At 41.4% G+C, this 27,942-nt stretch overlaps 1 protein-coding gene across 1 annotated transcript in view; it reads right to left on the bottom strand.

Moving 5' to 3' along the window:
• The window catches only part of rttn (rotatin), a 30,328-nt gene extending 2,650 nt beyond the window's left edge, over positions 1-27,678 (bottom strand). Inside the window, 46 exon segments of the mRNA XM_018674004.2 lie at positions 21-214; positions 2,303-2,429; positions 2,944-3,021; positions 3,245-3,342; positions 3,819-3,924; positions 4,125-4,321; positions 5,118-5,255; positions 5,508-5,658; positions 6,003-6,093; positions 6,490-6,691; positions 7,033-7,120; positions 7,206-7,303; positions 7,446-7,644; positions 8,364-8,441; positions 8,856-9,014; positions 9,609-9,719; positions 9,824-9,952; positions 10,985-11,204; positions 11,830-11,996; positions 13,122-13,278; positions 14,106-14,348; positions 15,159-15,350; positions 15,477-15,542; positions 15,631-15,727; positions 16,309-16,426; positions 17,043-17,128; positions 17,621-17,720; positions 17,813-17,984; positions 18,580-18,719; positions 19,265-19,381; positions 19,671-19,796; positions 20,108-20,234; positions 20,349-20,461; positions 20,550-20,762; positions 20,849-21,016; positions 21,931-22,046; positions 22,261-22,451; positions 22,997-23,168; positions 23,542-23,692; positions 25,791-25,905; positions 26,144-26,234; positions 26,313-26,411; positions 26,583-26,727; positions 26,729-26,773; positions 26,981-27,168; positions 27,502-27,678. Coding sequence (XP_018529520.1) covers positions 21-214; positions 2,303-2,429; positions 2,944-3,021; positions 3,245-3,342; positions 3,819-3,924; positions 4,125-4,321; positions 5,118-5,255; positions 5,508-5,658; positions 6,003-6,093; positions 6,490-6,691; positions 7,033-7,120; positions 7,206-7,303; positions 7,446-7,644; positions 8,364-8,441; positions 8,856-9,014; positions 9,609-9,719; positions 9,824-9,952; positions 10,985-11,204; positions 11,830-11,996; positions 13,122-13,278; positions 14,106-14,348; positions 15,159-15,350; positions 15,477-15,542; positions 15,631-15,727; positions 16,309-16,426; positions 17,043-17,128; positions 17,621-17,720; positions 17,813-17,984; positions 18,580-18,719; positions 19,265-19,381; positions 19,671-19,796; positions 20,108-20,234; positions 20,349-20,461; positions 20,550-20,762; positions 20,849-21,016; positions 21,931-22,046; positions 22,261-22,451; positions 22,997-23,168; positions 23,542-23,692; positions 25,791-25,905; positions 26,144-26,234; positions 26,313-26,411; positions 26,583-26,727; positions 26,729-26,773; positions 26,981-27,168; positions 27,502-27,532 — 6,210 coding nt within the window. The 5' untranslated portion in view covers positions 27,533-27,678.
• Positions 27,679-27,942: the final 264 nt, after the last annotated feature.

The raw sequence follows: 27,942 nt of genomic DNA, 5'->3' as shown, positions 1-27,942 counted from the left end.
ACTGTGTATGAAGCTTAAACCTTTTGCAGGAGGCCTCGGCAGTCACGGGACATGGCGAGGTTGACCAAGAGAGAGAAGGCTAGCTTCTGTATGGGGCTGTTGTCTGGAGCAATCCCTGAGGCCAGCTTCATGACAGCGTGCATCAGAGAGCTACTGGAGGTACCTTTTGATCCTGGTGGAATACCAGGGCCAGTGCCACAAAGAGAACTGCATGCTGAGGGAGAAGAAACAACACTACGTTTTTGATCATGAATGCATTTCAGAAATATTGTGGATATGTACATATAAATACTTAAATTCCTTCTGGTGTGCACTGTACTGTGGTCCTACCTACTCTAAGCAGCTATGCTAGCCACTTCTAGCATCAGGAAAAGTCAGAAACAAACACTGTGAAACACTTTCCTTCTTTTGTTGGAGCTGGTTCCTTCTTTCTGTTTATCTTAATGCTAGCTAGCTGTGCAGCCTGCACCAGTGGCCACAAAAATAAAGACCTGCATGGTTGTCTGCCCACTACATCAAAACACCTCTGCACGGCTGCATGCACAGCTTGTTTTGATGTAAAAGCTGTCTCACCAAATGACAAAAATGACGAAGAGGAGTGCAACTCTTAGTCTTCTCAAAACAGGTTTGAGGTTAGAGGCAACGGGTTTCACAGGTTGAATCAGATAACTTTAAAACACCTCTGAAAGTTTCTCATCTTTTAACTGGCTTTTAATCTTCATTCACCTTGAGAGCATTCAGACTGATGATGACAACTCTCTGATTCTAAGAGGGAGGGCAATTATTTAGCCCTAGGCTGTGGCTACAATTTATTCTACTACAAGGCCAATCAGAAATGTAAACACAAATAGAAAACACACAAATAAGTGATGCAAACAAAATACCTCTCGTTTGGCACCATATTTACACCAGTATAACTGACATGACTAATTGCCGCAGCAGCAGATTACATGCAAAATACAGAAAAAAGACACTGATTGATGTTGCTTATTGGAGAACATGACAGTTAGCTGGTTATGCAAATCCTAAAATGGTAACATACAGCAACAGGCGTATGCTGATGTTAGCCTGAGGTTATCTCAATACCTGTCAAGAAAGCTGGTGTATCATGAAATTGACAAGGGAGGTCTGCTTTATAATGGATCTACTTCACTGATGTGAGTCAAAGGCGTTCCCACTGCTGCCTCAAATCTGATTCATTTTTGCAACCATGCAACATATAGATCTAATCATTGCATTGAAAGTGTAGAAAAAAGACTTGTTTTTCTCTTCTTTTTTTTTTTTTTTGCTTTCTGTGTGTCTGTGGGAGCAGGTTTTGAGGCTGCTACAAAAATATCTATGAAAATGTGTGTGCCACAGATGAAAACAACAATCTGACTTGAACTAGCAGTGCAAACAAAGCCTTGGATGAAGGAGGTAGACTGGAGATGAAACATTCAGTAGAAATGTAGCAGTCTCAGGAGACGAAACGGTAGCCTGAGGGTGGATGGTGTAATACTAAGCCTGGCTGCATGCAGCCTGAACATAACCTGCTGTTCAGTTAACCTTTAGGGAAATACGGTGCCCGACTTCACTGATTTCTGTTGCTTCACAGCTTGAGCTTATGGGGGGGGTCTAAAGCAAGTGAGTTAAGATCAGAGCACATGCACCCACTGAGGAACCGGTGCCAATCAAACGGAAGTACACACATGCACACACACGCAGAAACATTCATAAGTGTTGCACATGAAAATTCCTTCCCTTCACTGATGAAACTGATTTCCATTGCACAACCACACCAGTTACACATGCATGCATGATCAAAAGGGACCACGAGTCGTTTATCAAAGTAAAATCTCCCTACTGTTTCCTCCCCATGAATCTCGCCTTTCACAAATCAAAAAGCTTTTTTTCTACAATTCTTTTGCTGTTCTGATTTCCACACGTACAGCTCTTACATTTGCATGATGGAATACCAATATCTCCGGCAACACAGAGATGCTCTGTCACTCCACACATCATCTCCCACTGCTCTGTGACCCGCTGCCATACATACAGTGAGAAGCCATGCATCTTGATTCCCAGATTCTGACACTGTGCCCATTGTAACTGGCAGGCAAGCAGGCGCTGGTCTTATACAGTGAGACACAATGTTGTTCAGTGGCCACTGGAGAGGACAATGGGGCTCTTAGTGCAAAGTGTGTGTGACTCAGTCAGATTGCTAACCGCAGACAGAGGCGATGGGCAGGCACGAGCCAGGCACAGTGCCTGCACAAACACGTAGACATACAGACAGCCCAAACAGACACACACACATACAGACCTGCTGTGCAGTTGGCCGTATAGACGCACAGAAGCTCCAGAACTGCCTCCATGGTGGGGTCGTCCAATAGGAGCCAAGGCCAAAGAGCATAGAGGGCCAGTGTTAGGCGAGCATCTGTGGCCACCACCTAGACACAAGTACAAATGGAAATACACGTTATACCCCCTCCAACACACACACAAAAAACATGCAAAGAAAAAGGCCTACATGCAGGCATGTACATGATTACAGATGCACAACTGGTTAAAGTAATAACATATATTAGCGAAACCCTGATTTACACAACAGCACAAACACAGATGGCAGTAATCAACATAAAAGGCCTCTGTATTTTTTTAAGTGTTTAAGTGAAAAACATGCGGGGAGTAGAAAAATGGCAGGGTGAGCACCGCAGCCGAGCCTCCCTGGCTATTTAGTCTAAGGTAATCACCAGTGACTGAAAGGCCACTTAGAAAATGAAAACCAGCTAATATGCTTTGTAAGTAATGCCATTACAGGGTTTAGAAGCTAAACTTGCTGAGATGTTAGCAGGGCTGTGCACATTTAGGTGAATCTCATTTACAGGCACAGCATTGGTACTCTGAGGTTCCATTAAAAAACAATTAGCAGTGGGGAATTAAAAGGCAAACTCAGAGGCTCACTTTGCATTCATCGTTGCGGTAAAGAGCACTCCGCAGGATCTCCACAGTCAGCTTGATTTCCTTTAAATAGCCCTCTTCCTGATGATATGGAAAGAAAAAACAAAATTCAATATTTTTAATTGTTCCAAGTTTAAAAAACACCCTTTACTGCTCAAGAATATTAACTCAGAGTTCATAATATTTATCCAAAAACTCATTCAAGTTGTATTCAGATTGTTTTTCTAACCAATGGAAAAAAAAAACTAAACACTGGCAGCACAGAAACGCTGAGACTGGAAATTTCCAGCCAGTCTCTGCTCACCTTTTTGCGGTGAGAAGCCTTGCTGGGTCGGACTGACTCCAGGTGGAGCTGCGAATGAGTCTGCTTCATCTGCTCCACACAGCTGTCAATTAAACCAGCTAGAAAACAACAAAGTCAGAGGTTCAGAATAGGATGAAATGATAGAAATTTAATTTAGTTAGCTGCAAATTATTTCAAGACTGACAGTAAATTATGCACCATAACTGTCAGAAAATAGCTGGTTGAGAGATGCAATTAAGATAATAGTAATTTTCTACAATAAATATTTAGTGTTTTTGGAAGCTTCTTTTTAATGATTTTTTTGACACTGACATGCAGCAAGGGGCCCGACCTGAACTCGAACCCAGGCCACCTCAGTATGGAGCTGTCAGCGGTTTGTGCTCTACCAGGGCACCCCCAAGATAAGGTTTGAATATTTTGGTTACGATTTAAAAAACCACTGTATGGGGTAGGGGGAACCACATAAGACAACAAGCTGGTGACCCATTTTCAATGTAAAGGAATAAATGAGACAGAGAGTAGTAAACAAGAAAAACAGGTGACAGTATTTCTTGCTCGAGGTTTGGGGAATTACCTTTAGCTGCATGGTTTTGAGCTGTGGGACTGCACGCCAGCAGTGTCATCAGAGCTCTACCTGTCAGCTTCTTTAAAGGGTCCTGAAGGGTTCTCTTTTCAAAACTCTGGCATCAACAGTCAAAAGAGGGGCACAGTGACTATTACACATAATCATGAACTCAATAAATACCACCAAAGCTGTGAAATAACTTTGCCATGAGCACATATATTTTTGTATAAAAACTAGTCAAGTTTAGTCAATTCTTACTCCCACTGTGGACCAAAGTCTAAACAGATTACCACCTCCACCACCACCTCCATGTACCTGCAGTAACAGTTCGCACAGCTGACTGGCTGAGGGACCATTCACAATGTCAGCCAAAGTAGTTGCACACTTAGAGGTTGTGGCCCCTACGCCCCGACTCTTTGTCTCCTCTGTGCAAACTGTGCAGAGAAACTGCAAAGCCACAGTGTGGAGGAGAGGGTCTGCAAACTTCTCAGTCACGCACACTGATAGTGTTCCTGCAGACACACAGGGAAAAAAAAAAAAAAAAGGGAGCTGGTAGGAGAATAGCTTCCTTTTAATGAATGACTCGGCAATGCGTTCTGAATCACAGCCAGACAAAATGGCAAATCCATTGTTTAAATCCCTTGACAGCTAGATATTTGTCCATGACTGAGGCAGTATGCACTGGTGGAGAACACACTAATCATTTAAATGTGTATGCAGACACCCAGATACCATAAACATGTACACACAAACATAATACTGCGCACACACAAAGGCTCAGCATTCATCTTTTACTGGACTCATCAGATTCCTCTGCTGCACCATTAATCACAGTGGAGGATGAGTAGGAGGAGTAGAGGTAGTATAAGGACAGGATGCAATCATCATATCCTAGCATCTGCTCGGGGAAGTTAATACACACAGTAATGATGCAATGAAACTGTTAATGTGACAGAATATCTTTCTTTTTTAACAAACCTAAACCTGATTATTTTGTGAGTTGCTGCAATAGCATAATTACTCTAATCATGATTATTAGTCTTTATGATTTGGGGGAAAAAACATTTTAAAGCCCAATTTCATCATGTGTCAAGATCTTGACTCTTAAAGTGCAGTGGGTAATTTAAATTAAACACCTACATGTTAGAAAAGCAGACAATAATCTATTATTGCAAACTGTGAGAAGTAATCTATAATATATGATTATACAACTAATTCTGCAACCTAAACTAGAATAATTCATTTTGTCACTTTTGCTCACATATGCACACACGCACACACAGACGCAAGAGCAGAGTATCTGTGTACCTGCAAATGCCCGCCAGCGTCTCCCCAGTGCAGCAGAGACAGATGGGTACGCTGCTGAGCTGTCCCTCCTCACCAGAGTAGCCAGGAGCATAAACACGTCTGCCCAGCACATACAAACCGTGTCCCGGGTACCTGCATCTGAAGAGGGGAAGGAGTGAGTCACAAATTTTATGACACGAGACAGCCACAAAAGCCACACACAGATCATACTGTGGAGCACAGCCTACACAGGACTTGCATTTGAAGCATTGTTGAGACTTGTGACATACAGGACGGTACATATATATATACATGAAATATGGAAAGCATTTTGAAATGTTTCTGCACTATCACAACAAACTTTATTTCTTAAATATGACTTTCAGCTGGAATTTAATATAAGAGTCTGACCTAATCCTTTGGTGTCCAGCATGAGCACTGAAACCAGAGCAGTCAACAGCTGTTTCGGGAAGTCCAGTTCAGGTATCAGCTCCTGGCTCACTGTGACACATGACTGCAGCAGTTTAGAGAAGCTGGACAGGAACTGAAGTAGGGTGATAACCTTGAAACACACGCACACAGGCCGAAATTGGTACATACTCGCCAAATATGCATGCAAATACACACACACAACTTTACTGAGCATGTAAGGTTAGAGAAAAGGTGGAAATGAACATATAGTTAAAAACTATAATTCTTATATAAAAGCTAATCTTCCTAGCTGCAATGGCATGCTTTGAGCTTGTTGAGTATTCCACCCACGCTAAACTCACAAACTGACAACCTCGCACTGATACTGGCACTGGAACGTACCGGCCCACGTTTTTAGTGGTAAGTCATAATAACAACAACAAAAAAAAAAAAGTTGAAAAACTCTTCAGTACTGTCTATCACACTGTTCCTTACCTGGCTCTTGATGTCTTCTCTCTCTCCTGGTAGGACGCTGGGTGTCTTCAGCTCAGTCAGACATTTCTCAATGGGCCCGATATCCACCAGACTGAGGAAGAAAAGAATCATGATGGAAAAAAAGAGTGTGTTTGTAAGAGACCAGCTACTGGGGATTAAGGCTACAATTAACATGTATTCTCTGCTGATTAAAATATGCACATAATTATTCATATAATCTTTCATTATTATAAAAAATGACAAAAATATGTTACCAGGGCTCAAGTCTTGATTTTATGATTTCTTATTTACACTGACTAAAACTGCCTGCAACCAGAAAAAGTTTGATATTTACACTGAAAAATAAAACCAACAAGCTATGGAGTGAATATAAACAAGTAATTGCTGGGACTGTTATAGTGTATGTGTATATAATATTTTCATTATTATTCTTGATTAACACATTAAAGGGGAGGGTGTGTTCATGTGCACTGAGCATGTGGCCTACCTGGCCAGGACTTGGAGGAGCTGGTTGTGTCGGATGGCAGTGAGGGTAAAATCTGGCAGGACAGCCAGCAGATTAGTCAGCAGGCCGCAGTGGGCTGTCAGGAGGTTGGGAGTTACCATGACAACGGGCTCAATGGCTGAGGGCTCGCCCTGTTGGGAGTCTTGGGAGGTAACGGAGTCACTGGTGTCCGTGTCACTCTGGCCTATGAGACACATCAAAGGACACCTAATAGAGAAGTCTCCCCAGCAGTACGCACACTGTGTGAGTCACAGTCTCTGTCTGTGACTGGAGATACTCTGACCACATAATCTCAAACATCAAACTGAAGTTAACAATGTCCTTCTTTTTAAATTGTATACAAAAGATGGAAACATAAACACACAAATGTGGGGAGCAGTTTTAGTTTATAATTATCACTGACCACAATGAGGCTCACTTCTCAAGGAAAATGTGAGGGTTTATATGGTATGAAGAACTAAACCATGCAGTATTACTATGCACGTGTGCACACACACGTACACACACTCTCTCTCTCCATAGTACCTTGAGCCATCAGCCTGCTGGCAGGAGTATCTTCTGAGATGCTCAATGGGGAGGGAGCCTTAGGGGTGTGTGGCCTTGAACCTCTTATCTGTAATGGACAACATGAAGATGTGAGGATCCATTTGACTCAATTCAGCTGTTTATTTATTTATTTACAGAGGAGCATTGCTAACCACAGTACTGGATGTAGAAAGGGAGCTGGAAGGTCTGCTAGAGTTGATAGTGGGTGCTGGTGGGTCACATCTCCAGAACCACAAAGAATCCTGAGAATCTAGACAAGCATATACACAAAAAGACTATAAAACACTTTTTTTAACAGGTTAGAAACTTTCAGATCGATATTATAAAAGCCAGAGGTGGTGTCTCTTTCTGTATAACATCATGACAACAGTAATTTAACATACACAGCTTACCCAGTGAATCATTCTCCTCAAGACCAGTGTCACTGCTAGTTCCAGCACGAGGCTGTAAGTGGAAAGTGTACCTGCCTCTGTAACAACTGGAGGCAGCAAGAGCCACGTGCTGGAAGTACTGACAGTGGTAGAGCAGAGCCTGGAGCGCTGGAAGACCCACCAAGGAGACACCAGACACCTCATCGTGGACACAAGGGTGCTGGGAGAGATGAGGGTGAATGTTGGAAGGATGCAGAGAGATTAATGCACATGAAATTGTTGTATCACTTGTACAGAGTTTTCACTAATAAGAACAGAGGAAAAGGAACAGAGGAGAGAAAAAGGACTAAACACAGAGGGGCTAAAGCTAAAATCTAGTTGGTCTTCACTTTGTCTGAACCTCTGTCACTAGACCTATATTTTCAACACATTTAACTGAAATTTACTTTAAGTTTAGTTGTGGCAGTGATGTAAGATAAGCATTTCACATCTACTGGATGACATTTTGTGTCCTACTTTAGTTGTTTTTTTTGTTATTGTTTCTAAAAGCCCCTGCATGGCAGTCACCATTTTTTTCCCCTTTCTCTATGTGGCATGATTTGTCTTGATAACATTTTTCTGGCAAATGCAACCAAAATCAGTAAACAGCAAAGCCTTGCTTTCAAAGATAAGATTTTTTTCAGCTCTGACATATAGCTCACTTCACGTGTAATGACATTCTAAATTAAGATGCTGTTAGTGTTTAAAGTTCTGGAGGCCTGCACCCAAGTAGAGCTTCAATTCTAGAAACACCCCTGGTTTGAACCCTGCGGGCTCAATGAGAGAGGAGAGGATGGTTAGGAATGGAGGGGAGGGAGAGAATAGGAACAGAAAGAGAGGCAGAGAGAAAACAGTTCATGGTCTATAAAAGATTTTTAACTGGCTGGCAGAGCTGCTGACCTGCCAGTTGGAGTCCTTGGCCTCCTCTGCGTTGGCAGGCATGGGCATCACCAGTAAGTTCTGCAGGATAAATGCAGCCTGGACACACAAACCAAAAAAAAGAAAAAAGAAAAAAAGAAAAAAAGAAAGAAAGAAAGAAAAGAAGCACACACACATTGGGTCAAGTTAAACTGCATCAGCAACAGTGCCATCTGCCTGTACTTGGCTGGTAATACATAAAAGGCCAACCACATTTTCTGACCACTGATTAAGTGAAAGTGAAGTATGCCTTGCTTTCACAGTTTGATAGATGTGTGAAGTGAAAAGTAATTTTGGGACAAACCATTAATGGCAATTTTTGACAACCTGCAACAGATGGGATGAGCTTTTTTCAATTACATCTGCAAATATGAAAAAAAGTTCTTGACTCAGGACTCCTCGGATTTCCCGTGTAGCAATAAAAATGGCTTGTTCAGACAATTACAGAGCACAGTTGTAGTTCTAACATCATACCTCTCTGCGGACCATGCTGCTCTCCTGCTGATCCAGGAGGATGTTGAGCAACGTGCCCCACAGACCTCCGCTGATGTTCTGACAACTAGCACACAGAGCATGGCACCCGCTGGGTACTGAGGACAGAGCTCCACCCAAACCCAAACTGGCAAACCTCACCTGACACGAGAGGGGAGACACAAATTTGTTGAGATATGATGATATGTTTGAGAATAGAGAAAGAAATAGGCAGAGAAGAATGTAGGGCAATAACATCCCAGATCAGATGCATTCACATCTGCAGATTAAAAAAAGTGATGGATATCAAACAAGGCTGAAGCTGCTAATATTATGAGACACCTATCTATAGCAATATCAAATGTGATTTGAACTGTGCTGGTTATTCATAATACTAGACTAGCATTTTAATTGATGATGGCAAAGACGGAGTCTACTTTGTCAAGGGAGCATCTTAGACTGACTTGTGTGGGAACTTATTTTTGGAGACAGACAGAGAATTTGGTATGACTAGCTGTCATGTGCTTCTTTTTGTCTGTGAGTTCTTGCACAACTCTTATGGGTTTCATTTTATCCCCAAAGCCAAGCATCTAGAAACGTCATTTTATGAGAGACAGAGTTTATGAAGTAAAACTATCAAATCTATAGAAAACCTCTGAAAACTTAGGACTATATTGTCCTAAACTGTAGGTATTTTAAGTGCAAGTATGAATGGGTTTAAATTCAAGAAAATTAGAAGATGGAGATTATCTTTACCTCTTGATCTCGGTCCACCCATAGTGGAATGAGCCAGGCCAAACCCAGCTGAGAGCCACTGGTCTCCTCGGCAGCTGCCTCATTCCCCAAAGACCACTGGGAAATGAAGTTCTGATGCAGAAAAAATTAAAAGACAAAACATGATTGAGCACATCATCCTATTTACAGCATGTATGGTTGTGGTAATCATACCACTAAGCATTGATGAAACTTGCCTTGTCCTTGTTTTCAGCCAACATCTCATGGGACAGGTGAAGTAAGCAGATGACAGCATTCTTTGTCACACCTTTCCCCATGAAAGACATGGAATTGCCTCCCCACTCAACATAAAATGAGGAGATCACCTGTGCAAAGGACACAGATTGTATTACGAATGTAGAAATAAAGAGCAGTGCAGTGCAATCATGAATTTCATTGTTTCCCATCCAGAATTTCTAATCCTGCAAATCATAGCTGGCAGAGGTGCACGTTATTTGGATTTGGTAAATGGTCGTTATCACATGTTGCTCCCAGTTTCTGTTTGTCATTCAAACACCAAAGGCAAAGTCAGTCGACTGAACAAAGAGCACTTGTTTCTGAGTTAGTGAGTACTGTATATTTGTCATGCAACTCACTGCATCCGAAGGAGAGCTAAATACAACAGAGACTAATTATTTCACTTTGATATGCCATCAGGATGTGGGACTGCACTGAAGAGCAGATGAAGAGAGAGGAGCCCAAGGCCTGCTGAGCTTTAGGGCCCTACAGTGCCAGGAGTACTGGGTGAGAGGTGGGTCAGAGGGCTGAGAAGCCTAAGGTGAAAGACTTAGGTATCTGATTGTTGTAAGAGACATGGAAGTAGCTCCCAGAGATGTTGACTGAGAGGGAAATTAACCTTCAGTCTTCATCTAATCTTGATTCCTGTCCATGAAATCAGCCCGTTGTGTAAACAGAGCTGTCTATTCCACAGGGGGCTCCATTCCCAAGCAAAAATAAAAGTTTGGACACCTCTGTGCTGAGGACTGCTGCGCAAGCTGGTCTACACTGTGTTATACCATTGTTTTATGGACTGTTGAACAACTGAACAGATGGAACAGGCAAGGTTGATTAATCTCATCAGCATCTTCACAGTGTGGCACATCTAATCAATGAGATTTTTACCTATTGTGATTCATGTCCCATAACCATATTTTGCTTAATTTTAATTAATTCCTCAGAAAGTACTATTCTTTTTGTTTTATTCATTTCTGTAGGCAGTCTCAACTCTGATGAGAGGGTAGGAGGTTTGCATATGCCCATGCAACACATGAACATATGCATGATACTGTGCAGACACAGAACTGAACACATGTGCCACATACAAACACACACACACACACACTCGCACGAACACAAACCTCTAATAGCCCACTGAGATACTTGGAGCAGAGGGAGATGGGCTCCAGGTCAGGGCAGTGGGAGCTCCAGCCAGGCTGGGCAGTCAGGCTGACCATGCCCTGCAGTGTCCTCTCCAGGCTGGGAAGGCCATAGAAACGCGGGGCGTCAGACACCCGCAGGCTCTGAAGCAAACAGACTGCCAGCTGGCTCTTGAAGGGACCTGCTAATGCCAGACACAGACTGGATAGGCACGGAAGGACAGAGTGAGAGAGAGCGAGTACGAGCAAAAACCAGACAGACGAGGAAAAAAAACAAGACAATGTTGACAATTTATATACCAATTCCTTATCATAAAAATGTGGTGTTTTATCTGTTTGGTTTTCATTCTCATGTTACAATGACTATGCTAGAACCTTGAACATCACAAATGAACTGAAATAAACACTTCCATTTCAGTGGAGGAACCCCTCCTGATATTCATTAATATTTTCCACAGAAAGGCTGAATAGCATTACATTAGAGTACATTCACTTTCCAATGAACAGAGTAATAATTACAGTTTCTTCATTCATTATTTATGAAGAAAAAATTGAAGTAGACATATTGCTAGTAGGAGAAGGGTGTTGGAATATCAGTTGTGCCTCTGTGGCCATGAGCAACAGTCAATGCTGAATTCAGTACTTTATATTTAATAAGCAAATAAAACCAAATTCATACCCATTGTAGTATGATAATGAAAATGTAATTTTCAACTTAACATCTAAAATTAGATTATAATAAAGCACAAGATGAAGGACCTTTTCACTTGCCCTCAAGTTTGGCTTTTTAATGAAGAGTCACAAGCTTTTGTGTGAAATCATCCTACCTGTCAGTGGTGCGTGTTAGGCGCAGGAGTAAGGTGTTAAAGAAGCTGGTGAGTTCTCTCTGCAGTCTCTGGCTGACATGGTTCTTTAGTTCCTCTGGTTCCACTGGGCTCTGAGCTGAGGTCTGGGTCTCCACAACAAGCAGCAATTTAAGGAGGGACACTGTGTCCTGGATGATTGATGGATGGACGGACACCAACAGTATCTTTTTTAAATGGCTTGCTCCTTGATTTTATGTAATTGTTTTGGATTTAGCCCACTTTAATGTGAGATTACATCTTAATAAGTTTTTATTTTCTTTTTATGCCTTCTTGTTTACTGCATTATGAATACACAGAGGATACACACTTTCAGTGGGGTCATTAACCTTAGTGGATTATACAGTATCAATAGTAAAATCAAAGTTCTGTGAATCTTCTGCTGACCTTTCAATTCAAACAAACTGACCCATGGAAAGAAGATGTGGAAGAGGCTGACAAGTGTATTTGTGCAAGCACCTCCTTCTCTCCTTACAAAACTCAGATGCAGAATTTCTTACTGAGCAGTGCACACTGAGTAGATAGTTAATGCAAGTGTAGGGAGCGACAGATGTTCCTGAAACAGCTCAGTAATTACAGAAAAGTTGGAGCAGAGCGGAGCTGCTCACCCCTACCAGGCATTCAATCTGAGTCTGCTTTAGCTGCCAGGGGAGGGCTTATTGTTTACACACACATTAATGAGAAAGCCAAGGTGAGACTGATTAAATCCTAAAAGCAGCTCTCCACACTAAAACAGTGTGGTGGTTCTTCTCCTCGGGCAACCAACTTTGTTTTAAGAGCTCAGAAATAATCTGTGCCGTAGGTCTGTGGTGGTACACTGTGATACAGCTTTTTGCTTGTTATGAGAGAGTAATATGTTTGGCTTGTCTGACGGCATGTGATTTATTAAAGCTTTGATTACAGGTATATAACCTTCTGTGTTGGAGAGGAGAGAGTCTAACCAGATTACTAGCTAACAGAGATGCACACACACATTGTACACATACACACACCAAAGAAAGCTAGAGCAGTACATATTACTAAGATTTGTAAGTACCTATTGATAAGGTGGCTGCTGGCTGTCAAGGAAATGTCAGACCACAAGATGCATAGACCAATATAATGCCAGTGCATCTTTACCACAACAACTGAGTAGTAACAATTTGCCACTTTGTGTCAAAAAACTTTCAAATATCCCTTTCATTGAAAAGAAATATTGTACTACTGAAGTGAGGTTTTACTTTTAGGTTTGTCCAGAAAGTGTAAATTATCTATACCTGGTTGAGAAGCAGCTCCAGTATCCAGCGCAGGTCCCTGTCCTCTGGGTCTGATGCAGACCCGCTGTGCATCTGTCTGAAGTAGGCATTCAAAAATGCAACAATGCCCACCAGCAACCTCTCATCTTCAACACAGGCTGGACGCACCTGGAGAAACCTGCAGGCAGACAGAGACCATGTCAACAAGAGGGAAGGAGGTGGCTGACAGGAAGATACTGAATAATGACATATTCTTAAGTACACTGAAAAAGTTTTATCCGTTATTCATTTTCCCATTTTCTTCCTTGTTTTAGTCTTGTTCTGTCATAAAACATCATTTCACAGTGAAAACACTGAATGGACATAGCAATAATAAGCATGCCATTAGAATGATGATGTACTTCCATGGAGGCTTATCCTTTTTTCTTCTTCATTATAACTGAAGCAATACCTTTCAATGATTTACATTTTTAAATCAAGCTTCAGTTTGAGCAGTTTGAGGAAGAAAAGATACCTTTACAGCTAGTAATTGTAATAAAGAATAAAGATATTTTAAATTAAAAAAAAAAAAAACATCAACAAGAAAAGAAAAAAATACCAGGCAGAAAAACTAAAGAAAAAAAGAAATGCGCTCAATCAAGGGTCCAAAATTAAATCTGCTCATTTCTTCTGTAAAATTCTACTTCCTTAGGGAAGCTTGAGTAGTTATATTAGGGCGCTATAAATGGAAAAGGCATTTGAAAATTTTAAGGCCATTAGTATGTGTCAATTTTTCAACAAAACAAGACAAGACAAAAGCCACACTATGTTCACTGAGCCATGGAAAAACACTTGGGTCACAGCAAGAACTGTGTTTAATTCCATAGCAGCAGTAATAATAATGGCAGCAGCTAAACCCTCCCATTATTTTCTTAATTCATAAACCATAACAAGACATATTTACTTGGTGATTAGCGTGTGAAACTACAATACATGAATCTTAAATTAAACTTGCACACAGTGTACCTGGCAATCGCTGCCTGCCAGTTGAGAGAGTGAAGGGTGTCTCTGCAGCTGTGGGTGGGGATGTGAGGAACAGCCAGTCTGTCAATCAGCAAGTAGAGGCTGAGCTTGGAGAGGGCAGAGGTCACAGAACTATGTCCCGCCGCTGTGATGATGGCCTGGATGCAGTCCTGCAGCGCCATGGGAAGGTGCACCACCTGCAGTGACAGAACCTGTGCCTCTGGCAGCTTTAAGTCAGGATGAAATCTGTGGAGAACGAAATGTAAATGGTTAAAAAATATATATATATTCAAAATCACATTACATGACTATTGATGTGCTGACAAGAATGTTGCATAAGCAGCATCCTCAGAAGCATACTAATGACTGCATTAACAAACATATTTGATCACCAATCTGGAGGGATGAGACATTTATGAGTCATCCTAGATAGATGTTTTTTGAGAATTACTTGCGACTGAAACAAGCTGAGGCAGAAATGATCACATCAGCTACGATCAAGGAGCAGTAGTCAAGAAAACTGTCAACTACATCATTAAACTCAGTTTAAACTTTTTAATAAGACAACAATATCATCAAAGGTTAAAGACAGAGCTACACTTTACACAAAATTGTAAGTCCAAGGAAGACACCTCTCAATTTTCAATGAGTAACCCATTGTAAACAAGCAGTCTGCTTCCAAGGAAATTTAGTTTCAGACAGACTGATCCATCTATTCTGTGTTTTAAACGTCTTTGCTGAAATCAAGCTGGATAAAACTGTGTGAGAGACATTCTCATCTGTTTGAATTAGATCACATTAGAAGTAAATGAAGACAGATGAAACACAAGATGCCAAGCCTCTGAAACTAATTCTTCCCTTCAATTCTCCACAAGAGAGAACAATGTGTAAGAGTGATTTGTAGCAGGCTCCTTTATTGGTTAAAAAAATCCTGCCATGGATGGAATTATTGTTCAGGTCAGTTTCTTTAAATTCAACATTTTGTGCATCAAAACAAACCTCCAATCTATTTGCCATTATAGTTTTTACACAACAACAAAACATTAATGTTCTTACTCAGCAACCCTGGTGGAGTTGCCACGCAGCTCCTCAAGGAGGTTGTCTATCCCAGAGTGCCATGCAGTGTTCCAGGCCACCTGCAGAGCTTGGCGGGCAGGGGCCAGGGTCAGGAGCTCAGACGATGGAGGCAGGATGCAGCAGTAGGGGCTGACAGCATGATGACTTGCCACCTGAAATGGGATGTTGTACCTGAGGGAGAAGTTTGGAGAGGAGTAAAATGTTGTGAATATTGTTTGTAACGTGCTGCTGACAAGGGTAAGGCAGTCCTGATATGACAGAAAAACTTGCCCTTCACAGCTTAATAGCTCACCTTACCTGCGTATTACTGTCAGTGGTAGGGAGAATGGTGCAAGAGTCACATCTGTGCTGGATTTGTCTGACCTAATATGACAGGAAAGAACCTAGTAAATGGATGTACACATTATTATTAAAAGCATGGTTTAGCTCAAAAAGAGGAGAAACAACTCACCATATTTCAATGCTGGCAATCTCATCAAACAGCAGTAAACTCATCAGGACAGCAATGTCATTTCCACTGCTTTTGTTCTCCTTCAATATCAAGGATGCTATAAAATGGAAACACAACATAAACAAACAATATACAAACCAACCACACCCTTAACTTTATCTCTGTTTCATGAATAAATTTATAAGAATTTTACATTTGAAATTTCATTAGGGAGATAAACACTTTTGGAAATCCTCAATGATACTGCCAGTCCACTACTGGCTTTGCAGCCTCTTCTGACATTAAATGACCCAAGTCTTAATACAACAAACAAGTGCTTTAAAATGAGCTGTGCAAATTACACAGGTAGTCAAAATCAAGATGTTAACATTTTGTATAATTAAGTGTGATTTAAAATGAGGAGCTGAAAATTTAGCTTTGAATTGTGCACCATTAATTTCCTGTATATCTCACAAGCTACAGCACTGCAACTAAATCTCTAAACAATGCGCTGAGATGTGCTCCTTAGCAACAAGTTGCATCATACTAATATGCCACTTACTGAAGTGTGACAACATGGTTGAAAGCTATGCATCAATGGATGCCTTGTCATATATTTTTTTTTTTGAGAATGTGCCCTCGAGCTAACACAAAACAATGTGTATAGCAGTTACTTAATGAGCTGTCTTGTGAACGTACCCCTGAGCAGAGTGAGGAGCAGGAGGTTGCGCTGTGCCAGGCTGTGCCTTAGAGATGGATCAGCATACACCAGCTTCCTCAGGATACATACACAAGGCTCCAGCAGGCAATCCATACTCTGGGGAGAACAGCAACATACACACTTGGTGTTTAATTGCAGGGAAAACACAAACAAACACACACATTCCCCTTCTGCTCTGTCTCACACATACAAATGCACAGGATTTCTTTACTGTCACTTCACATGAGCTAAACTCAAATTTTATGACTGCCAGGTTGCAGGCAATGGAGGGTTGGAACAAATACAACCTGCAGTCATCCCTCTTATACACACTTGTTAGCTAAGACAAGTCATTCTCTGTGGCCCTGTTCGTCCACCTCCATGTAGCCAGACCCGCTGGACGATTACCTCTGTTAGCAGCTTCTGATTCAAGGCCTGAGAATGATCAGCAGACTGCACTACCTCGAGGGCAAAAATCACTGCTGACCAGGGCCTGTCTGACACTATTAACACAGGCCATTTCATCCTTCTATCATACACGCCTCAGTGGGTTTCCTCCACATCTCCTGGCAGCACATGTACTCACATGAGCACACTTAAGAGAGGACATGTACACAAACGCAAGCAGTTGTGACTGCATTTACGAGACACAGGGTTTGTTTTATTTGGCTTCAACAGTAATTCTCTCAGTACACATCTATTTATCACATTGCCAAAGCAAGTTTGTTTTTACCTTGTTGCCGTTGACACTCTCCATAATGAAAGAAATGACTTTGTCTGTTATTCCAAGATTCTTCAGCACTGGGTGCATTGTTGTGTCTGCAGGGAAGTAAGAGAACAATTAAATATACTGACAATAAACATTTGCATAATCTTCAGCTATTTGCTTCTCCTGCTTCTCTAAAACATATGGTGGTGGGAAGGCACAAACTCTGCTGCAAATTGTTGTTGTCACAAAGGGAGATCTTTGACTTAAATATCACACACATTTTTTAAGTTGTTTATAATTTTATCAAGTATATACAATTAAATCTAGAACTCAGGCAGTTCAAAACTGTTTTAATGCAGCTGGAAATTCACACCATACTTCATCAACCTCAATACCATTCTCAAATCACCTGTTAGAGGGATGTGACTTGTTAACAACTGCATTCTGCTTGTACACTTTACGCTGATGCTACCCCATCTACAAATTTGCTGGTGCTTGTAGGCTACACTTATGAAAAACACAGACCACCTCTGTGAGACCAAAAATATTCCAGCTGGAAAGACCCAAAGCATAAGCTGCTTTACGTTTTACAGGTAACTCACCTTGTAGCACTACAGACAACTGTTCTGCAGCCGATCTTCTCAGGGAGATGTCAACAGTGTCTGAAGACAGGATACAAAACAGCTTCTCCACTGACTCCACCTAGCAACCATTAAACGCATTGAGTAAGCACTTATTTCTGTCTGTGTACAAGTACATGCAAGCATGTTCTTATTCTGTGTGTAGATTTCTACCTTGAGGACAGACTTGTTGCTTGTATCCAGTGAGATGTCTAAAGGATTTCTGAGACAGTAGAGATTGGGGAGTGTGGTGATCGCTACTTGATCCAGGTCTGGCCTGGCTGTTTTAGCTTCATCAGGACTGGTTAGGTGAGGAAGGATTTGTTGCACTGCTGCTATTCTCACACTGTTTGGAGTTGAAGATTTCAGTTAAAATCACAACATCATAACAACATTTTTACATGATAAACCAGTATTTTATCTACATTAGTGCACTGAGTACTTTCATTTTAGCATCCAAATGACAACTAGTTGTCAAAAAAGTTGCTGGTGGGGCAGACAAATCTATTATCTGTTGCCAAAATTTCAGAGAGCTTGTCTCCTGGCCAGTGTCTGGTGTTAATTTCCATCTTTATCAATATTCATAGACTGGGACTGAATAGCTATTTTACACAGGCCTCACAGAGCATTTAGATGATTTGATGAGCATATCACCTGACAGCAACAAGACAGTGGTAGTATGTCCATCATAAGTGTTGTAAAGCAAAATATTCAGTCTCTCGAGAATCTGAGTAACAAAAAACCTTGAGACCTGACATCAAATTCAAACAACTTCGCACAGAAGAAACATACCATCACCATATACACAAACACCACTGTAATGCAAGGCACATAACACCCAAACAAACATAGAGAGCAGGCACATAACACCCAAAGAAACACAGAGACATTACATACAAATACAAATATTGACAGAAGAAAGACCCAGAGCCTGGACTCACGTAGGCTGTTTGGTGAAAAGGAGTCGGAGCGCTGCTTTTAGCTTTGCTGTACGTGGCAACACGTTGTCTCTTGCTGTGTCCAACATGTCACTTATCAGCAGGACACAGTTTCCCAGTGACTCCTCAGTGGCGGCATAACCCTGCCACACACACACACAGACGTACACAATTCTCAGAATGCGTTGGCAGACAAAGGAGAAACAATGGGGAATTCCGGCTAAGCAGCACAACAGTAAATAAAATATGCATCACTTTGATTACGGGTGGTTTCATTTCGTCTCTTGTTGACATGGCAGGCCCATCTCTGAATGGCCTCCTTGAATTAAATCACACTTGACAGCCTAGTCAAAATCTCATGTATATTCATGAAGAATTTTCAGGCTTTCTGTTGCCTGAAACTGAACAATTAATAAAAGCTTGTTTTTTTCCACCCAAAAAAGAAACAATATAACACAGAATATGTAAATGAGGGAATAACTACATTTTTCTCGCTGGCAGCTCAATATGCAGTCTTTGTGGCCCAAGAGTGCTAAAATTGCACTTTTGATCATAGTTGTTTTGATTGTGGAGAACATACACCCCTTCCCCGTGCTCCACAAATATAATGTAATAAGTTCCAAACATGATGCTGCTTTATGAGATCTGTAGTACAAATACAACACAGCCTCCACTGAGAGCACAACACCTGTAATATGGGCATGACCGGGTAAAGTGCTTCATTGAATCTGTCCCAGGTTGATGCTGTCATCATCAATCGTCCCTTGAGCAGGAATAGCAGGATATCCTTGGCAGCAAGATTCACCTATAGATCACAGGTAAACTGCTGAATTCACAAAGGCACTGCTGACAAAACATTTACTAGCAGGTACTATACATGACTTTTAAACATCTAAATTACATGAAATTGGTGAGCCCTGACATTTAGCATGACCTTAAAGTAATGTACAGTAACTTTAAAAGTAAAAAACACACAGATATTATTCTCACCTGTATTTGCATTTATCCCTTTAAAATGCCGTGACATTAACCAAGGGGCCAGAATGACCTCACTCCAAAAGAACCAAACAAGTACAAGTAAGAATTAGACCTACCTTTTCTGCAGAGTCCTGAAGTCCAAAAGCACTTATTTCATAGAGCACCCTGTGGTGGATGAGGAAGTTGACTCCACCACAGGCTCCTGCTTCCTGTCGTGACAAATTCTGGATGCCAAGGCATTCCTAGGGGTGTATATAATCACACCAAAGCACATCATAAAGTGTCGCTCTCCTCTCCTTTGTGCATGCATATAAGACATCCAATTCACTTTAAATGTAGCCATGCGCTCTAGACAGTGCTTGGCAAAATGAAAAGGAAGACTGATTTCAAATGTCAAGTGGTTATTTTTTATAGCACACTGTCAAAGATGTGTGATTCATCCATCTTCGTCCTACTTATTTACATATGTGTGCCCCACCGAAACAGACCCACATTATTACTCTGGTACATTTCAGCTAGAACTTGTATGCTTATTTAAATGGCTTGCTCTGACCTTGAGCAGGTTTAGAGTGCATGTGTATGTTTCTATCTTGACAGGAGGCAAGGGATGAGACAGCAGCTTGAGGAGAAGTTTCTGACTCTCTGTTTGGAGGAGTGGACTGGGCTGATCAAACTTCCACCTAATGATGGACGATCAAAAAGAATATAGCCTTAAAATTACTCAATATTTAAATACAGAATAAGAAATGACTGACTTTATATTGCAAGAAACCATGATGTTTACAGTATCTTACAGGTAAGAGCAGATTTGAACACATTCCTTGATGATGGGTAAGTGTTGGTGAAACGGGAGGCCGTCAATAGCTTGGTCTGCCAGCTCCAGTAACTCCAACCAGTTCTTCTCTCCCTTAATGAAGAAATAAACCAAGGAATAAATATATAATGCACATATTAAATACAGGCTAAGATGTATGTCTATATAATAGAGTTCATACCTCAGCTTGTCCTTCCTTGAGAAAGTTGCAAGTGGACTCCATCCAGAGCGCAGCACGGTTGACCCTCCTGTAGAGGTCGTGGCCGTCAGAGTTCACCTGCTCCAAGTAGGCAACTGCTGTCTCTTGCATGCTGGGTAATAAACTTCCCAATGATGTGTCCAGGCTTAGGTGGAAAATAGCTGTAGCAGTGCTTTCTGGGAGATTGTTACTAGCCTGTGCAAGGAGGAGAGCCTTAATTTCTGAGGTTTATTAAGTCACTTAAAGTAGTAAAAGATTCGGTCAAAGAAGGACACACACACCTTCTCAGGAGGGAGGATGGTCTGTAGGAATTTAATGGTGAATATGGCCGTACCCATGTAGGCCATTCTGTGGTGAACCTGAGTGCTGTGGGGAATGTCTGCTGGATAGTTCTGATGGTAGCTCAGGATATCCCCCAACAGTTCCAAGAAGGTTTGCAGCTTCTCCTTCTAAAATACACACAGATGGGAATGTAGACAAAAGAGCACATGCCCAAACATCAGCACACACACATGTACTCACATCACGTGCATGTTCACATTCACAGACACACACTGACGCACAGCTACTTGGCTGGGAGCCAAGAGAAAAATTGTTCCTTCCAGGGGTTAGGAATTGAATGTAATCAGATTTCAGGGTTATTTTGGGACGAGATACAGATCCACCCTATCTCAGTATGAATAAATTGGGACAATCTATTCTCAGCCACTTTGTTCTTGGAGCAGAAATTGAACAATAGAGGATAAACACCAGCAGGGGGCAGTAGATGCCCTGTGCATTGCTGTGGCTGGCTTGAACAGTTCGGCCCATTCCCATAGGAAAAACCTAGAGGTCTGGCACAGAAAAGCTGCTCTCCACATAAAGATGACAAAACAGTTCTCAGGCTGCAAGGCTCTGGGCATGTATTAAACAGCAGAGGGCCAGAGGGCCCTGGGCTTGACAAGTGTATAAGTCCCCCTGCAGAGGAACATACTCTTAACAGTCAGGGAGAATAACAAATGATTCTGCTTGGTAAAAAAAGAAAACACACACCAGTTTAACACAATCCATTCTGTGGACTTTATACACATAATAAATGAAGACATTTACTAACCCAACAATTCTGTGCTTAGATAAACCCAGGGGTACAGACGAGAGGTGTGCATGTTGTTTGTGAGAGGCTGTTTGCAACCAGCAGAAAGCCTTTGTAACCTTATATAATTCATTCAGCTCAATCACATGCCTACAGTTCTCCTTGACAGTTGAGCACCGTATGCCTGTGTGTCTGTAGAAAATTGTCTAGTGGCCAACCCAGCTCCCCTTTTCAGTGAAGTGTATCCATTCATCTACATAAGAGGCTGTCATGAGCTGTGTTTTGACTTGCCAGCTCCATCCCCACCAGGCTGCGATCGTCCCAGACCAGCTCACAAACGCTGTCCCCAAGCAGGAGGACAGCATCGCACAGCAGCTCCAGAACACGATGGAACACATGTGAACCCTCTGAGAAATGAGAGAGAAAGAGAGCAGGAGCAGGGGAGACGAGATCAAATAATAGCTGATAGCACACCGTCAGTGTAGTGAAACAGGTGAGGGGATATTTGCATCTCAGGCAAAAAAAGGAGGAGAAACAGACAGTGATCGCCGATTTATTTATTTTAGAAAAATCTCTTTTCCCTCCTTCCTTTACAAAAAACAAAACTACAAAGACTCCTACCTGTCTTAAGAAGTGGTATGGCATGCTCCATGGTGGCAACAGTGAACTGGGCCAAAGTGAGCTGTTGTAACTGCAGCTCCAAGACATCTTCTACACCCAGGTCAGGAAGCTCCAAGTGGGCCACATCTGCAGGTGACTGGGGCATCTGCCCAGGGGCCTGGACTGCTGATCCACCTCTGTGTGAGCTGCCACTGGATGAATCACAGACAAGAGGAGGGAGACAACTGTAAATTCATGATCTGTGCTCGGACCGCTCAAATACCGGGAATGACGTATGAGCTGTATAGGGATGGATCATAAAAAAAACTGAATATGCCATCACAGGAGTCAGAAGTGATTTTTCAATACTGCAGACTGGCCGCTAGAGGGCTCCTGGAGTTATTTGAATTCATAAAGAAGAATAAAATCCTCCACAGACTTCCTCACATCGTTTTATCTTCTTATGCGGGTTGCTGGTGTCACTAGCAATTTTGTCATTATCAAAGCCACAAAACAATCCTACTGTGCACAAATTTCCAAAAGTATAAAACTCTCTTGTTACATGCAAGGTCTGATGAACAGAATTGACTGCAATGCTGTATCATATCAAAAAATCATTTCTACAAGCAAGGAAGACATACAGTTCTGACATATCACTTATGGCTCAGAGGTGAGACAGACAAACCGAGTAAATCTCTGCCCTCACTCAAAACGATTACTAAAGACATGCAGAGAAAGTTATTCAGTTTGCACACACCTGTTGGAAACTGCATCCCCGTCTTGGCCATCCCCCCTGGCTCTCTGGCTTGTGCGTCCCACTACAGAGGGCCGGGGAGAACACTCACCACCCCCCGGGGAAGAGGCCTGGGAACGCTGGGTCCCCCGCACCTCCTGGGTGTAGGAGAAGGAGGAGTTCTGGGAGACTGGATCTGTCAGCCACAAAAGGGACAAAAAGCACACAGTCGTATGATGAAGCAGAGAAAGGATTAAATATGGTGGTGTTAAAATATCCTGCTTGTGAGAAATTAGTCAGTAGGATTAGATAGCAATAGCTGTAAACTCTATTTTAATCCCTTACATCTATTTGAATTAGAAGAAGAATATGGCTGATGAATATATTAACTTTTTTATGTAACAAGTGGATTATAAATGAATGCCTTAGTGCAACCAGGTGATTGTTACTTTATAATATAAGAACATATAAATAAAAATTATTTATCACTACTGAAACTCCCTGATATCAGCATTAAAAAATACCTGTTAAAAGATCTGTACATCAGCCTAACTCATAAGGCATGCTACCTTGCTTTGTAGAGTAGAAGCTTGGATCTTGATGAAAGCGAAGTCTCCTCCTCAGCCCAGCACAAAGCTGCCGCAGGCAGGAAAGAGCCTGCAACTGGAGGTAGCTTGCCTCACCTTTACCCGAACCCACCCTCAGCAGGGACAGAAGATTCTGAAAACAGATCAGGGGATATGGAAAGCTTTTTTAAAGGTATAATTAACATCCAGTGATATCCAGTTAGAATACTATTGAAATTGGAAAAATATATTAGCTCCTTTACTAGCAGAAAGAACAGAGTCCAAGCTGAGACTATGTACAGCTTGGACTAAACTCAGACAGTGATAGAAAAGTCATGATAAAGTTCACTAAATAAAAAGGGCAAGTAGAATTGAATTATTGAAACAGCAATTTGTTCCAAGTTCAGATTTCCTGCCCTCTGTAGCTAATGATGTCATGTCTCTAAATCCAAGTCTTTTAATTTAGCTTAATAGCTCTAGTAACTCAAAGGAGGGGCAAGTAAAGCCAGAGAAAGAAACGTATTTTCCCATAATGATTTATTTTTGATGATGAGACTGCTGGATGACAGTATGCTAATACTGCCCTGAGACCGATTTAGTATAATGCACCACTTTATTAACAAAATAGTTATGTACGCAGTGGCTCATCGGGGTAAAATGATGCCTCCTCCAACACTCTGTCTATGCCAATGAAATGACAACTCTGATAACAGATGCACTTTGTTGCTGACATGATACTGGTAAATACATCAAAAAGTGAGCACCACTCTCTACAGAAATGGGGAGAGAGCATATCTGTATGAACCCATGTATCAGCTAGTCTCATATGAGTTCAGTTACAGTACAAGCTAACTTCACACAAGCACATTGATTTTCTCATTTTCAACACAGAACAGTTGAGATTCCTCAAAAGCCAACATGACCAGTATGGGGACAGCTCAAATGCCTCCATTTTTTCAGAATCTCTAATGTTCAAGAAGGCCTTAAGAAGAAAGAAGCAAAACGTTCCAAGGACTTCCACACCATGCAGGTACATCAGGACCATACTCTATCCTCACAGCAATCAGGTGCCTGCTCAAGCAAAGTAAACCTCCAGAGGCCTCCACAACCTCCTACAAGATCAGGGACACAGAATTATGAATTGGTGTTTTGTTCAAGGGCACGATTTGACAGGTTATTATGTTGACAATGGCTAGAGTGACCAACCCATAAATCCATTATGAGGTGGTCACACTAGCCCCTCAAAACAATACAATTCATCTAATTGATGTGAATAACAGCAGCTGGATTATTTGAGAACCAGAATAAAATAAGCAAGCTCTGTAATTTTTCAGTGACATCTTTAACTTTGTCTCTTTGGACGTCCATATTGAATCAACTGTTGAGAGATTTTGGGGTCTGCAACAAGCCAGCATTTTTAAGTCAAAACAGTGCAAATTTTCCATTAAATGAAGGGATTTATCTTGAAGACAGGCATTGCACCTGAGGGTCGCTGGAATTTAGACTGACAGCCTTTAAACTAAAAATGATGGCACTGACAGTTATTCTAACGCCCTGCTACAAGGCACTGAAACTATTAAAAACTCAACTCAACTTTTTACACCATACTAATAATAGCACCACAATTGTAAAAAGTGGTTATCTGAGTCACCATAGCCTCTCTGTCAGCTCCAACCAGTCTGACCATTCTCCTCTGACCTCTGTCATCAACAAGGCCTTTCTGTCTGCAGAACTGCCACTCACTGGATGTTCTTGGTTTTTGGACAATTCTGAGAAGCTCTGAAGACCGTTGCGTGTGAAAATCCCAGGAGACCAGCAGTTTCAGAATTACCCAAACCAGCCCATCTGGCACAACAATCACACTACAGTCAAAGTCACTAAGATCAAGATTTTTTTTTTTCCCCCCATATTCTAACATTTGATGTGAATATTAACTGACACTCCTGACCTGTGTCTGCAGGATTTTATGCTCTGCACTGCTGCCACATGATTGGCTGATTGGATAATTACAGCAGGTGTACAGGTGTTCCTAATTAAGTGCTTGTTGAGTGTAATTGGGATCAGTGTAATCTTAGAATTGATATCAAAACATTCAAACAAAACCCATTGTACCTGAAGATGATAAAACAATGTCTGCCTGGTTTGTCCTCTCCATTCCTATATTTTTAAAGTATACTAGTATAGAAAAAGATACGTGTTTGCATATTTACAATACTCTCTGTGTGCTTTTCACAAAGACCATGGCACTGTACCTTTATAATACTGGGCCTCTGTAGGAAGATCTCAGGTGGAAAGTCCTGCATAATGACATCACACAGAAGATCACATGTGGTCCGCACCAAGTTTGGATTATTGCTCCTTAGAGAACTGTTTCAAAAGAATTAAAGCAGATACATGAATTATTCAGTAATTTAACATCACTACACACTGCTGTGAAGTTGATTAAAACAAAAAGCTTAGTGAAAGAAAAGTCAGGTTGACCTGTCTTTGATAAATTGTTACTGAATGAAATCATTATGGTGTTAATTTAACACTACATTTTAATCAGGCATGTATTATTATTTATAGACATGTATTGTCTATGTATTGTATCATTGTCTCTCACCTTTCATTGGATGAAAGTATATGTCTGTCTGTGTTTGTTAAAGTGAGCCATGGAAACACAGAAAACCTCAGACATCTCACTGACTCATGCACTGTAAAACAAAATGAATATTTTACAAGATGGAACACACATTACAAAATTTGAGATTATGCTTTCAAAATGCTGGTACCTGCTATCTTGTGAGGTGGTACATCTGTATGGGCTGGTATACTCTTGTGGAAATAGCCCATTTTAGGAAAATCTTCTTCAGGTGGAAAAACTGTAGGGACTGATTCGTTAAAATAACATTTCACAAACAACATTTGATTAAAGATGTCTGTAAAGTTAGAATTTACATCATCCCCTCCGAACCATTCCCCGACATAAGATTATTAACAATTTCTAATTTACAGATGACAGACTCTAAACACAAATAAATAATTGGCTTAACTTGCAACACCTGTTGGAGTTGTATTACGCGGTCCATGTGAATAGACTGTCGTATGACTGGGGAGTAGATCGGGTAGCTGGAACAGCTGGTCCAGGGTTCCACTGATGACAGCTCGCAGTCTGGGCTCCACATTAGGAGACAGTTGGGTGAGGAAAGTCCACTGCCCCAACGTCTCTCAGCATCTGGGCTGCACTAGGATGCTTGGAAGACAAAATGCAAAAGTAAATAGGCATGAAAAAGAGAATACAGCTTTTTGAAAGATACAGACTGAAACCAAGGCGAATTAGATTTACAGTTTATCTATTTTCTTTTGTCGCACATTCGTAGGATCAGATGCTGACTATGTCGTTCCTCTCAGGCCACTGTAGTGTTAGAATTATATCCTCGTAAGACACTTAGCTATTTACCTTTGACAAAGTTGTGAGCAATTCAAGGACCTCCTCTTGCATTGGAACCTCGGGAAAATTAAACCACTCCAGAAGATACACAAAAAGCATTTTTTCTTGGACAATGTCAGAGACGGAAATCAGGGAATGGTCCAGCTTACATATGATGCTCTTCAGTGCCCGAACTCTTATCTCCACCAAAGAGTGGCCTACAGTTTGAAAAAAACAACGTGTTAAGTTGGGAAGAGACATTGCAGCAGAGTTTACGATGTTTTGTTTTTAACTAGCTAGTTAGCTAACGCTGAGTGGAAGTATAAAGAACTTAAAGTCCTTAGCTAACGGTAGCTACAACTATACATTGCACAGTAACGTCATACATAACAATAACAGCTAACTATGAGATACAATTAAAAGAGATACATTTAGAGAGAGCTGCTACTGTTAGCTAGCTTGCAAGCGGCTAATATCTTTTGTTAATAACTTCAGATAAACTCAGTATCGTGGTCCCAAGCTACATCTGCTTAGCTACTAAATTAGCCTACCTATTTTCTTTATAAGGGGAGATAACTCCATGTCCGGTGTATATTGCGTGCCCCTGTGCAGAAGCAACTTCTTCAACTATCAAAGGTTGTCAGTTTAATCGGTGGTTGCCTGCCAGTGTCATGTCAACAATGTCTGCCCGGGTTTGTTTTCAACGACCGCGCCAACGTCACTCCACTTCCTGTCATGGACCAGGGTGCGTTCAAGACCTACAACTGTGTAGGATCACCTGGACGGACCACAGTCTATGGAAACGACACGCGAGTTACTAATGCGCTTTTGAAAGCCATTCACAGAGTGTAGATTTAGATACAATTATAAAGTTACTTAGACGATGTCTCTTGAACATAGTTATATTTATACGTGCAGTGCATCGTTTTTCAGATCAGCACTTTAAAACCAACATGCAACAATAAATGGTCCTAAAAGACCACAAGTCATCT

Source organism: Lates calcarifer, linkage group LG24 (genome assembly GCF_001640805.2).
Source record: "Lates calcarifer isolate ASB-BC8 linkage group LG24, TLL_Latcal_v3, whole genome shotgun sequence".
Classification (NCBI taxonomy): domain Eukaryota; kingdom Metazoa; phylum Chordata; class Actinopteri; family Centropomidae; genus Lates; species Lates calcarifer.
This window is presented reverse-complemented; position numbering and strand designations above follow the sequence as displayed.